The sequence below is a fragment of the Alternaria arbusti genome (genome assembly GCF_024043155.1).
Source record: "Alternaria arbusti strain BMP 1465 chromosome Unknown scaffold_18, whole genome shotgun sequence".
In the NCBI taxonomy this organism is placed as follows: Eukaryota; Fungi; Ascomycota; class Dothideomycetes; order Pleosporales; family Pleosporaceae; genus Alternaria; species Alternaria arbusti.
Window position 1 is genome coordinate 596,218 of NW_026249958.1, and position 11,780 is coordinate 607,997.

The 11,780-nt window shown below is 52.0% G+C and overlaps 3 protein-coding genes across 3 annotated transcripts; 2 read left to right on the forward strand and 1 right to left on the reverse strand.

Annotated features, from left to right (window-relative positions):
• Positions 1 to 1,443: 1,443 nt before the first annotated feature.
• J4E86_009830 (uncharacterized protein) lies at positions 1,444 to 3,625 on the reverse strand (the record flags this gene model as incomplete). Its single annotated transcript, XM_051450331.1, has 4 exons — positions 1,444 to 2,274; positions 2,324 to 2,929; positions 2,997 to 3,236; positions 3,296 to 3,625. The coding sequence occupies 4 exons, from the start codon at positions 3,623 to 3,625 to the stop codon at positions 1,444 to 1,446; spliced, it is 2,007 nt and encodes a 668-aa protein (XP_051298719.1).
• A 3,495-nt stretch (positions 3,626 to 7,120) lies between these two features.
• J4E86_009831 (uncharacterized protein) lies at positions 7,121 to 7,928 on the forward strand (the record flags this gene model as incomplete). Its single annotated transcript, XM_051450332.1, has 3 exons — positions 7,121 to 7,151; positions 7,203 to 7,325; positions 7,372 to 7,928. The coding sequence occupies 3 exons, from the start codon at positions 7,121 to 7,123 to the stop codon at positions 7,926 to 7,928; spliced, it is 711 nt and encodes a 236-aa protein (XP_051298720.1).
• Positions 7,929 to 9,008: 1,080 nt separating this feature from the next.
• On the forward strand, positions 9,009 to 10,750 carry J4E86_009832 (uncharacterized protein; the record flags this gene model as incomplete). The annotated part of the gene is made up of 4 exons (XM_051450333.1): positions 9,009 to 9,445; positions 9,494 to 10,254; positions 10,334 to 10,415; positions 10,462 to 10,750. 4 exons carry the CDS (start codon positions 9,009 to 9,011, stop codon positions 10,748 to 10,750), a joined length of 1,569 nt encoding a protein of 522 aa, XP_051298721.1.
• Between the last annotated feature and the right edge of the window lie 1,030 nt (positions 10,751 to 11,780).

Consider the following 11,780-nt stretch of genomic DNA (forward strand, 5'->3'; position numbering starts at 1 on the left):
CGTGGAGTGCTCTGCGACTGTGTGCTGACATGATGTAGAACGACAACGACGACTCGGACGTCTCAGACTCGTACACCCCACTACCCACGCAAACCAAGTCCGGCCGAAGCGTCAACAAGCCCGTCACATTTGTACCCGTCATTCCAGAGCCAGTCAAGGGGGTGAAGCGGAGGAAGTCTACCAAGACACTACTTGCTGCGAAGTGCAAGACCTGTCATCGAGAGACCGACCCGTCAAACAACCGGATAGTATTTTGTGATGCGTGTAGTACCGCCTATCACCAATACTGCCACAACCCGCCCATTGATAATGAGGTCGTCACAGTGCTGGAGAAGGAGTGGCTGTGTGGGCCATGTATACGGGCCAAGCAGTCTGTCGTAGACGGCGCACAGGATCTGGTCGCTGCGGAGGATCTGACTATAGATGAGGTAGGTCTACGCGATCGCTCAAAACAGGCATCTTTGCCAGGACTTGGTATACTAATTCCAGCAGAAACGCGCATACTTCAATACCCTCCCACAGAATCAGCTAGTTGGCCTCCTCCTGACTGCTACGATCCGACATCCAGAACTACCCATATTCCCTCCGAACGTAAAGAGCCTTATACCCGAGACCTCAGCCATCAAGTCAGAAACGCCGCAACAACAGCCCTTATCCACCCAACACTACACCAACTACCAACCCCCACCATCCTTTAATCTTGGTCAGATATCTTCGACTCCAAACGGCCACACAACTACAAGCCACACACCGCAGTTCTCATCACATTCCCATTCCGAGATGGACGCTGCAGAAGCACAACTCCTCGGCGAGAGCAGCCACCAGCCGCGCACAACAATAGATCTCGCAGGCAACCAGTACGAAGAAGACGACGGCTACGACACCGACCCACCCGCACATTACCCCAAAGCCGGCAACGGTCTCGCACGAACACTACGGCCAGAGAGCGAAGATCTTAATTGGCTTGTCGACGACAATTTTGAGGTGTTCAGCCATAGTTACCAGGGGGACGGAACGGGACTGGGTGCTGATGGCACGCTGGATGGCATGGGAGATGGACAGAAAGTAGTTTAGGATGCTGCTGGAGAAGCCTCTGCTAAGGATGCTGGTGATGACGAGCTGTCAGATATGGATTGCGAGGATGTGGAGCGCTTGGTCGCTTTCACCAAGGGCAAAGAGCAACCTTCACTAAGGGACCTCTTGACGCAGCGAAAGTGAAGCTCGAGATGCATGCATACAGTAATACAACTCAGCGTTCTGGTCAGTCACCTTGCAATTGAATAGTTCAGACGAAGGAAAGTTCCTTGTATTATCCAGGAAAATTAAACATAAAGCGTGGTATCTCGAGAAGTATAGCTAAGCAAGAACCGGGCCTAAAACGGCCATAGTAATCCAAACGCCAACCCGTGCATAACCTCGTTACGAAGCCGTTAACGTCGTCACTCATTCATCGTCGATGCCGTATCCCCCCAACGTGCTTTCAGGATCTTGCCACTTCTTGCTCTTCAGAATCCTCATCTTCTTGATCGGACTCGCAGAGCGCTGCATCGTCTCGCGCTCACTGGCCTCTAATCTGGCCCGCAGCATCTCGTTTTCTCGTTCCAGTTCGTCGACCCGGTCGCGGAGTTCTGGGTCTGGGTCTTCGTACACCTTGATCTCTTGCTTCATCTGTGCCTTGGTCGCTCGGATGACGACGTCAATCTTGGAGTCGATGTGTGCTTGCTGGTTGTCTTGTTCGTTGTCGAGTGCCGTCTGCCATCTTCGGCGTTCTTGTTCGACGGCAGCTTCCATCTCGAGATAGCATTCGTCGCGGATCTCTTGCTCGAGGTCGACCATGTGATCTTCGGCTGCGGCCCAGGAAGATTCAGCTGCTTTCCTGCGAGCTGTCTCCTCGGTGAGGCGGAGTGCGAAGATTTCGATTTCCGAGGTAAGACGTGCGATTTCGGCGTTGGCATATTCAAGCTCTTCCATTACAGCCGAGGGTGTTGTGCGGCCTGAAGGGGTTGCGCGTCCCGAGGAGGCTGTACCAGGGCGCTTGAGAGGTACACCGATTGTGTCAGAGGTGGATGGCATGCGTGGCACGGTAACCTCGCGAGCGAGAGCGGAGTAGCGGAGAATCTGCGACGTGGCGTTGTAGTCGCCTTTGGGATCTGCCGTCACGACCATGATGGACTTTTGAGGCTGACGGTGCGATTGTGCTTGACGGGCGGAGGCAGGGAACGAATTTGAGAAGAGAAGCTCCGTGAGTTTGCACTGGCGGAAGGGCACAATGTTCTGAGAGTATGTTAGTTGAAGTAATGATGAGACGGGTAGATATACGCACCTTTGAGCCGCCTTGGTTGTCTGACTGCATCTGCATACACTGACCCAGATACATGAGGGACTCATTGATCTTGCCAGCTTCCGCAAGCGTCTCACCCGCGGTCTTAGCATTTCGGGCACGCTCCGAACCTGCCAGGTCGACGATGGTAAGGTTACTGCTGGACCATGGACCTTGGCGTTCTGCGTCTCTCTTCTTGATCTCAATGTGGAAGAAGCCATGACTCCGCGAGCTGACAGCATTGCTTCCAGTGCCAGTGACCTTGCGCTCCATAAGACCTGTTTCCAGCACCATCATAGCTTCCTCGAAGCTTCCGCATATGATCTTGGTGAGACCAGCGACGACCTTTCGATCTGGGCTCTTCTCGGTGCTCTTGAAGAGGAGCGCCCTGCGCTTCACGTTTGGCTGTTTGTTCTTCAAGGCGTTTCCGCTCAACAGGTCGAAGATGCGGTCGTTGTAGACTTCGTACATTGACATGACGATCGCGTATTCTACGCTCGGGTCTGTGGGTATCTGGATATCGGCCACCGAGGGTGATTGTGGGAGTGTAGACGGACGTGGCATTTTGTTTGACTTGTATGTGCTTCCTGTGGAGAATATACTACAATCCTATTGTTCCATTAGCACGCGTTCCTCAAATTCTGCATTCTCCAGTATTAAATGGGATCGGACTTACTGCCACGGGGGTTTGCGCTCGTGAATAGCGACCCGACTGGTTGTTATCGCCATACATATTTTCGATGTATGCGGTCGCAGTGTACATTTGTGCTTCTGACACATCTGCATTTGCGAGCGAGGAGTACGCCGGGGCGCCATAGAGGGATTGTACGAGCTGCTCGTCGCATGCTTGGAAAATGACGTCCAGTGTCATCTGAACAAGGCCGCGCTGGGATTTGGTGCCGAGGATCGTGTGACTCTGTGATCGCATTAATGCCTGGTACGCAGAATTGTAGGCGCTGTCCAAGATTTGCATACCTTTCCAGAGCCAGTGCAACCCAGCGTTGCAAGAAGTCCATCTCGGCCGTGGTGGCCTGGCGCGCCCATGACACCCTCAATCATGGGAACCACACCAGTGCCCTTGAATAGATCCATTTGTCGCGCATCTTCCTCGAAGACTTGCGTGAAAGCAAACCGTTCAACAGCGCGCTTGCGTTTGTCTTGGGTTGGCGGTTGTATCGTTATATGAGTTGGATGATGGTTCTCGCTCTCTTCGACGCTGAGGAAGCGCGCACTTCCCGAGTTGGAAGGGCGCAGGCGCAGAAAGACATCGAATAGCGAACTTGAGGGTCGTGGTGGCGGCTCCATTGTGACTATGTTTTGTTTCTGGTTTGGCGATGCAGGCAAAATGTCAGTCAACGTTGGTGTACCAGATGCATGTGGAGCCGCTCGTGCACGCGCCCGTGTCGGTCAACATGGCCAGAACGCCGTTGCCCTGGACAACCGTCGCGTCGCCCATGACACGCTGTGACGTAACGCCATGCGATCGCGCGGGGATGCGGAGAGAACAAAGAAGCTCGCTCTTTAGTCTCACCGGCACTACCTAGGTACTTGACGATCTACCAGCTCACCAACCTAAAACAGTGCAAATTCATTTCCTCCAATATGGACAGCCTCCCAGCCGAAATACTTCTCTGCATCGCCGAGTGCAGCACCACCCTGCCAGAATTGCTTGAGTACAGACGCATCTCGCGCCGTTTCAAGCAAGCTGTCGACGACAAATGCAAATCTCACGCTTTGTACCTGCTGCATCGCAGACCCTGTCCGCCAGCTGTTGACGACGCACTACTTGCTATCCGCCTGAAACGTATACCCTGGGAATCATGCTGCCATTACGACCACGCACAGGGCGATTATTCTTTCTACCCTTCGAAAGACTTCTTTGACGCGGTTCTGGATGAGACCGAGGTGCCGCCAGGCTGTCCCTCTATTCCAGCCGCAACCTGGATGGAGGAGATCCACGCCGTCATGGATCTGTATCTGCTGGTATTAGCTTACTTGTCCACCAGTATGCATTGTCCCACGAATAATCCATGGGTCTATCCTGGCGGCACCGAGCTTTTATCCATTGACAAGGACTACGAATGGCCAAAGCCCCAAACTGAAGCCATTATTCGGTCATATTTTCGCAACTTCGTCTTCACAACTGTATACGCACCACGTGTTTTTGTTGAGCCTTTCGCTGCCGTAGCAGCTATGATTGAAGACACTCCAAGATTAGATTATGCTGTTGCAGAGGACAGAAGACACAATATAGTGTCCGAGGAATTCGCGAAATACCCCGTCTTAGAGAGCTTGCGACTTCCTTTGGAGGATAGACCTCGACATCATCCGGTCTTTGATGGCTTTTTTGAGTGGTTGTACGCACAGTGCAGCCCTCTCGAATTTCTCGTTCTACCTGATTCTTTCCAAGATCCAGCAATGGGTGGTCATCCAAGTGCCTCCCTAACGAGGAGTTTTCCAGGAGAAGAACGCCATCAGCTTGCCCTAATGCAGATCTGGAAGATACACCAACTCAGGGAGGATCGAGGTTGGGGTAGCAAACCAGAAGACGGGTATTATGTTGCAGCTCGCTTCAACCCGATCCAGCCTGAACTCACCAGTTCCACTATCGTCTATCGCCGGTTGCTTCACGTTTCGGTTTGGTCTGAGCCTCAGATCATCATCAACGATTGGGTACAAGAGGATGCATATTCACTGGTGTTAAGAGATCCCGGGAAGGAAGAATATCACTTCACTGAAAACGTTTTAGGACTTCACAGGTTCAATGCTTTGGGCAGGATACTTGAAGCTGAACTCAAGAACAGATTTGGCTTAAGATATAAGTCTGAATATGCGGAATATCTGGATATTGACTGTGGCATATTAGACCCAAGACCTGAGCTGGAGCAGTGGGTATAAGTTATGCAACAACTCCTTCACTGCGTAAATTGGCCACTTCTTCTTGACTCATCCCCAGTGTGTTACCGAGTATCTCGTTTGTATGCTGGCCTAATGTGGGTGGAGGTAGTCGTATGCCTGGAGTCGAGTCTGACCATTTCACGGGCGTGTTGACTAGTTTGATCGGTCCACATGCTGGGTGCTCGATTTCTTTGACCATGTCTCTTGCGAGCACTACTCCAGATTAGCATCGACAAGAAACACTTGTTCCGGCAGGGATAATATACATACCGTGCTCGTGGTTCAAGGTATCCTGAACATCGTTGATAGCAGCGTACGCTGGAATTGTTAGCTAAGAACTCCAAGGCATACCGTTGGTACTTACGCATTCCACTTCCCTCGAGCACGTCGAGCAATTCCTGCGTAGTTTTCTTCTTCGTCTCCGTCTCAATCAACTCCTCTAGCTCGTCTCTATGCTGCACCCTCAACGCGTTCGTTTTGAACCTCTCATCGAGAATCCATTCGGGCCTTTCCAACCTGTTGCACAAAACTCCATACAACCTATCGTTTCCACCTCCGAGCAAAATGTCTCCATCTGCCGTTTTGAACGCCTTGTACGGTACAATTGATGGATGCGAAGTTCCCCAGCGTCCAGTGTCGCGTTTTCCGCTAATGAGAGTGGAGCTGGCAATATTGGCCAGGGTGGCAACTTGACAGTCTGATAACGCGACGTCGATGTGTTGGCCCTTGGAATTTGGGTTTCTGAGGCGCCGGAAGAGAGCTGCCATGATGGAGTTGGAGGTGTAGAGACCGGTTGTCAAATCGGTTACTGCTACGCCGACCTTAACGGGTGGGCCATCGCGGGTTCCGGTGATGTGCATTAGGCCAAATTCGCTGGTTTGTATTAGCATTGACATGGTGTTAACAAACTGAGTCGGGAGATGTACGCTTCAACCATGACGTCGTAACCTGCTCTGTTTCTGTATGGCCCTGTTTGGCCGTAACCTGTGATGCTGGCGTAGATAATTCCGGGGTTGATCTTTGACACGGTATCATAGTCCATAGCGTACTTTGCTAGAGAGCCTGGAAGGTAATTCTCGACAAGAACATCGCATTCTTTCACCAGGCGATGCAAAATGTCTACACCAGCTGGGTGCTGGAAAGACAGGCCTATCGATCGCTTGTTACGGTTGACCTATTCTTAGTGAGCCATAGAAGAGACGTGATTACGGTGTTGTACTAACACCCAAATAGTAAGCACTCTCTCCTGGCCCTTCTTGGTTATCGGTGTACTTCGCGTAAGGTGGTCCCCATGCTCGTGTGTCATCTGGCCAAATCAATCAGTTTGAAAGGTAACCTTTGAGCTTGAGATTTCGTCTTGCTCACCTCCTCTTGTCGGATGTTCAATCTTGATCACGTCTGCTCTAACACAATGTCAATTCCTGAGTCTTTAATCTCGCCAACCTCGGTTGGGCCGTACAGGGTCATCCATCGCATACCCAAGATCACCCAAAATTTGCGTGCAATATGGCTACTAGAAGTCAGTCGAGTTTCTCGCGAGTTCATGAATCATGACTCACTCCAGCAAGTACTCTTGTCATATCAAGCACTTTAATGCCGGCTAGAGGCAGGTTGGACGCATCTGCATTCGATGCCTCAGTTGCTAGCCGTCGAACATGGCTGGGTCGTGCCCAATTGGACCGTGAACATGTCACCGTCGCCTGGAAAGCGCGTCTCGAGCTTCTCAGCAACATGTTTGCCATTTCGATGTGGTGTATGTAGAATCACGATATGTGCCGGGTAACGGAATGCTTCCACGGCATACCTATTCCCGACGATGGGCTAGCTCCAGTTCGGTGATCCGAGGCTCATCGCTAGCTGCAGAACCCCACCAAGTTTCTCTCTCCAATTACCCACCCCACCATGTTTACTGGTCTCGTTGAAACCATTGGCAGTAAGCTACCATGCATTGTCTTTCCTGCGCGGCTCGGCTGACGATGGCTAGCTGTTGCCGCTCTTGAGAAGCTCGACCAGACGGCCTCGGGAGGCGGCGGCACATCGTTGACCATCTCCGGATGTGAGGACATACTGGGGGACGCCCATCTGGGCGACAGTATCAGCGTCAATGGTACGTTCGCGCTACTATACTTCATCTCGTGGTCTAATCCAACCAGGCACCTGTCTCACCGTCACGGAATTCACCAAGTCATCGTTCAAGATCGGATGCGCTCCCGAAACCCTCCGACGGACAAATTTGGGGTCGCTGAAGGAGGGCTCCAATGTCAACCTAGAGCGCGCAGTCTCTGCCAACACCCGCATGGGCGGTCACTTCGTGCAAGGACATGTCGACACGATCGCCACCATCGAGTCGGTAACACCGGACGGCAACGCGCTTACCTTCCGCTTCAAGCCTCGCGATACATCGGTCCTGCGATACATAGTCGAGAAGGGTTACGTCACAATCGATGGGGCTAGCTTGACGGTTACAAAGGTGCAGGATGGTCCTGAGGGTTGGTGGGAGGTCATGTTGATTGCCTACACGCAAGAGAAAGTCGTCACGGCAAGCAAGAAGCCGGGCGAGGACGTCAATGTCGAGGTCGACCAAGTCGGCAAATACGTCGAGAAGAGCGTAGCTGGATACTTTGAAGGGTCATCGAATGGAGAATTCGCGATACTGGAGAAGATGGTTTCGAAGCTGGTGGACGAGAGGCTGAAGGCTCTTGGAAAGTGATGGACACATGCTGGACCATCGGCTGCTACGCGTACGCGCACGCGCAGGCAGGCTCTCAGCGCCAAGATCGAGGGTTTGCCGTCAATGCCGTAGAAGTCATGGCCCCACATTAGTAACCAACCAAAACAAATCATTCAACTTCAGTTATATGGTTGCCTCGAAAGGGGCTCATGGGTGAGACTTGCAGCCCCATTGCGGTGGTGGCTTGGACAGAGTGAGGCGCAGCCTTGGTTTCGTCCAATACATATATATCTACATGTCTATCCCATCATTTCACAAGACACTCCCTACTATTCCACACCTACACATTAAAGGGCGAGCAGATTGATACTCATGATCTGAGGCTCGTCGTTGATGCTTAGTTCGAGTGTGGCGGCTCTCACATCGATCCCCTCATGGTTGACAGTTGTCAAGAGGCATATCGTCGCACAGTCCGGAGTGGCGGCTTCGAAGGTCTCCTCAACCGTTGAACAATCATTGCTTACATTGCAGGACTAGTCCATGCCATAGTGGAGAGAGTTAGGCAGAACACCATGCCGCGGCGCCGACATGCAGACCAACGATGTCATTAGGCCGAAAGCTCTGGACATTTCGAAACTTTTTGTGCTGCGAGCCGGTATGATAGGAATGATCTTCCACTGACAGCGCAGACGTGCAGCTATCGGGGTGGCGTCTCCGCCTGTCCAGAACAGCATCTTGCCCAGCGGTGCAGCGCAATTGCATGCCGCAGGCTGGCCGGCACTAGCAGATTCTAACTCCAGAAGATTGGGGGCCAAACTGATTGCACAGAAAAATTGTGTGAAAGAGGAAGCGAAGACCGCGGGTTACATGCAGGCTTGGTAAGGGATTCTGTCGGCATAGGTCATTGGCGTTTCTCACCGGCGTGCTGCTGCATAAACACGTCAAGAGCCGACCCTCTTCAAGCGCGCATGCCACCAGACGTCTACCCCAGACGCTCATCTCGTAGCGCCATCGCTTGAGCGATTTCTCTTCCCTTTCCCCGCCGATTCCCAGGCGTCTAAAGCATGCGTTGCTACTAAACCTTTGTCTTCGGCTATCTATCCCCGGTACGCACCTGTCATGGACTGGCGACTACTCGACTACGCCAAGGAAGCTGAGGAGACCGCAACGGGCCTACTCTCGTTCGAGAGTGAGATCCCCCAATATCGCAAAGACGTCAGGAGCCATATCGCAGAGTTGTTTGCCATATCGCACGCTCTACTGGAGCTGAACGAGGCGCTGGAGTCGTCCCGCTATGGCAGATATGCAGGCTTCATACGAACGGACCTAGAGGTTTGCCTCCCGAGCTTAGGGCACACGCTTGACGATGTTCAAGAAATATTCACCAGGTCCAAAAAGAGCAGGCACGCTGCGCCCGGTGCTTTTCCCGGCACACCACCGTACGCACTCATCTGGGAAGATGCGCTTACGGATTTCACGGCGGAAGGCATGTCCTTACCCAAAAGATTCGAGATTGTTAGGACATATCTACAGTGCATGCACGATGCTCTGAAGGGGTAAATAATGTTAGCAACGTGTTCAACACCATGGCTGACTGGATCCAGAAACGAAGATGAGGCCGAATTGGCTAAATTCAAGGTCACACTGGCCAGGCTGCTCAAGAAGCAGAAGCCAACGCCGATTGAATCTTACTTCAGTAAGCTCTCGGTACACGGCCATGGGAAGGGTGGTGCTAGAACACCAAAGCCGCCTTCTCCCAAGGTGTCTAGACCGAAGATACACCAACACCCCACGTATCCGGCAGCCCAGTACGGGTACCAGCCAGCCCCGCTACCGCTACCTCATCGATCTCATATTGCACCAACGTGGGGAGGCATAGGGGACATACCGTATATTCCTCCCCCAGTGCCAGAAATCCCTCAGTCGCCCACGTATTCGTCCGCATCATCACAGGCCTACTCGAACCAATCGACGGACTCAGAGCCAGTCGCTCATTGGGCAATGAAGATCTTCGATGGACGCCACGGCTCTACACCATCTCAAAGCCCCTCGGAGCCTACTGAGTGCTTCGGGAGGGATGAACCAAGAGTGATTGAGCTGTTAGACACCGATGGCTTTGAAAAGATCTTGGAACTACCATTCGAAGCAACTAATGTCTGGGTGAGAATATACTGGAGGGCCGACGACAACCGTGCACGGATACTCTTCCTTACTATAGATCACAATGGCAACCGTGTGAGGTACCAGGTCCCAATCACCGCATTAGCATTACGGCGCGCAGGATCGTGCTTGCAGCTCTGTCGCATCAATCGTCAAGATGGTCAACTTGACCTGTGGGCTAGACTACGCTTCCCTCTATACGAACGTAGGTACATTTGAGTCGCTCCTGCAAACACCTTCTAATGTTCCCTCAGGTATGGTACTTTTCTATTGTACCGCCATAGCTATGAAGCGCCAGGACCATACCCCCATTGCAGAGGGGCTCGAGGATGTTTTCCTGCCTGGAGAAAGGATTATGTTTGCAGGGTAAGTGATTGTTACTAGCCTCTTGTTCCATGCTGACGCTTCTCAGTGAGACTGTTGACGGCAAGTATCTCCACGTCTTCCGCGTCAAATACGATACGGACTCGGGCTGTGTACGGTTCGAAGCTACTGCTCGTCGCGGGCCTATGAAGGACATACCTATCTGGACGGCATTCGTCACGCCATATGTTGGACGCAGTGACTGGATGAAGCGCGTCGGTCCAGAAACAATCCAGTTCGAGAAGCTGCATCCGTATGTCTTCAGTGATAGCTACAGGCTACCCAAAGGCCCTACGGGCAAGTACCGGTTGAGCTTTACTTCACCAGAAGGTATTTGAATCCCCATAACCTATATGTGTCCGATGCTGATACATAAATTAGACGCGAAACAGTTCAAAGAAAACTTTTACCGCATGAGAGTCCGGTAGGCTTCCTGACGAGCTCAATAGAGCAATCCCGTTCGACCAAAATGCACGACACTCTCCTAATGTATAACGACATCACGATCAAAATCTATTAACGACTTTACGACATAACGCAAACAAAACTCTCACGACGTAACGACGAGGGCGGATTCTGCTTTTGGCACGATATACCCCTCTCACTACTTTCTCTGATTGGATGTTGCAAATTGACACTATGCTGTTCTTGATGCTGTATTTGTCTTGAAGACTTGGCCTTTGTTTATCGCACGTAGTGTAATGGTAAAGAAAATTGGTTGCATGAACCTTGGGATCGACAGCAAAAAAAGTTAACTTCTTCGTGTCACGCCTCTTTGGGCCTAGCGTCCAAAGTCTCAGATGCCCCGCTTCCCACCGAGATTGCCCTGGTGAGACCCTGGACCGAGCGAGTCTGTGCTTGGTACTACCAAAACCAAAATTTCCCTATCCTACTTGGACCGGAGCAACGCCAGTCTCTCCTCCTCTACTTTCAACCGCTCACACCTCCTCTTCTCCTCACACTCTACTCTCAATATGGCGAACCAGCAAGAAGCCGGAAAGAAGGACCCCCTCACAGGCATGGCGCACTCTGAGGCGCATTACTTCAACAGGTAGGCATCATCGAGGGTCCAGATATACGTAGAGTTTCGCTAACATTATTGTGTAGCTACAACCACCATGGTCCGTACAAACACACTCTGATGAGGTGAACGATACTAATGCGCGAATACAGGTATCCACGAGGAGATGCTGGTACAATTGCCCCTCCCTACCATTACCTTTACTACGACGACTAACAATGCGCTTTAGAAAGATGAAGTCCGAACCAAGAGCTACCGCGACGCTATCTACCAGAACCCTCACCTGTTCAAGGACAAGGTCGTCCTCGATGTCGGATGCGGCACATCCATCCTGAGCATGTATGCGC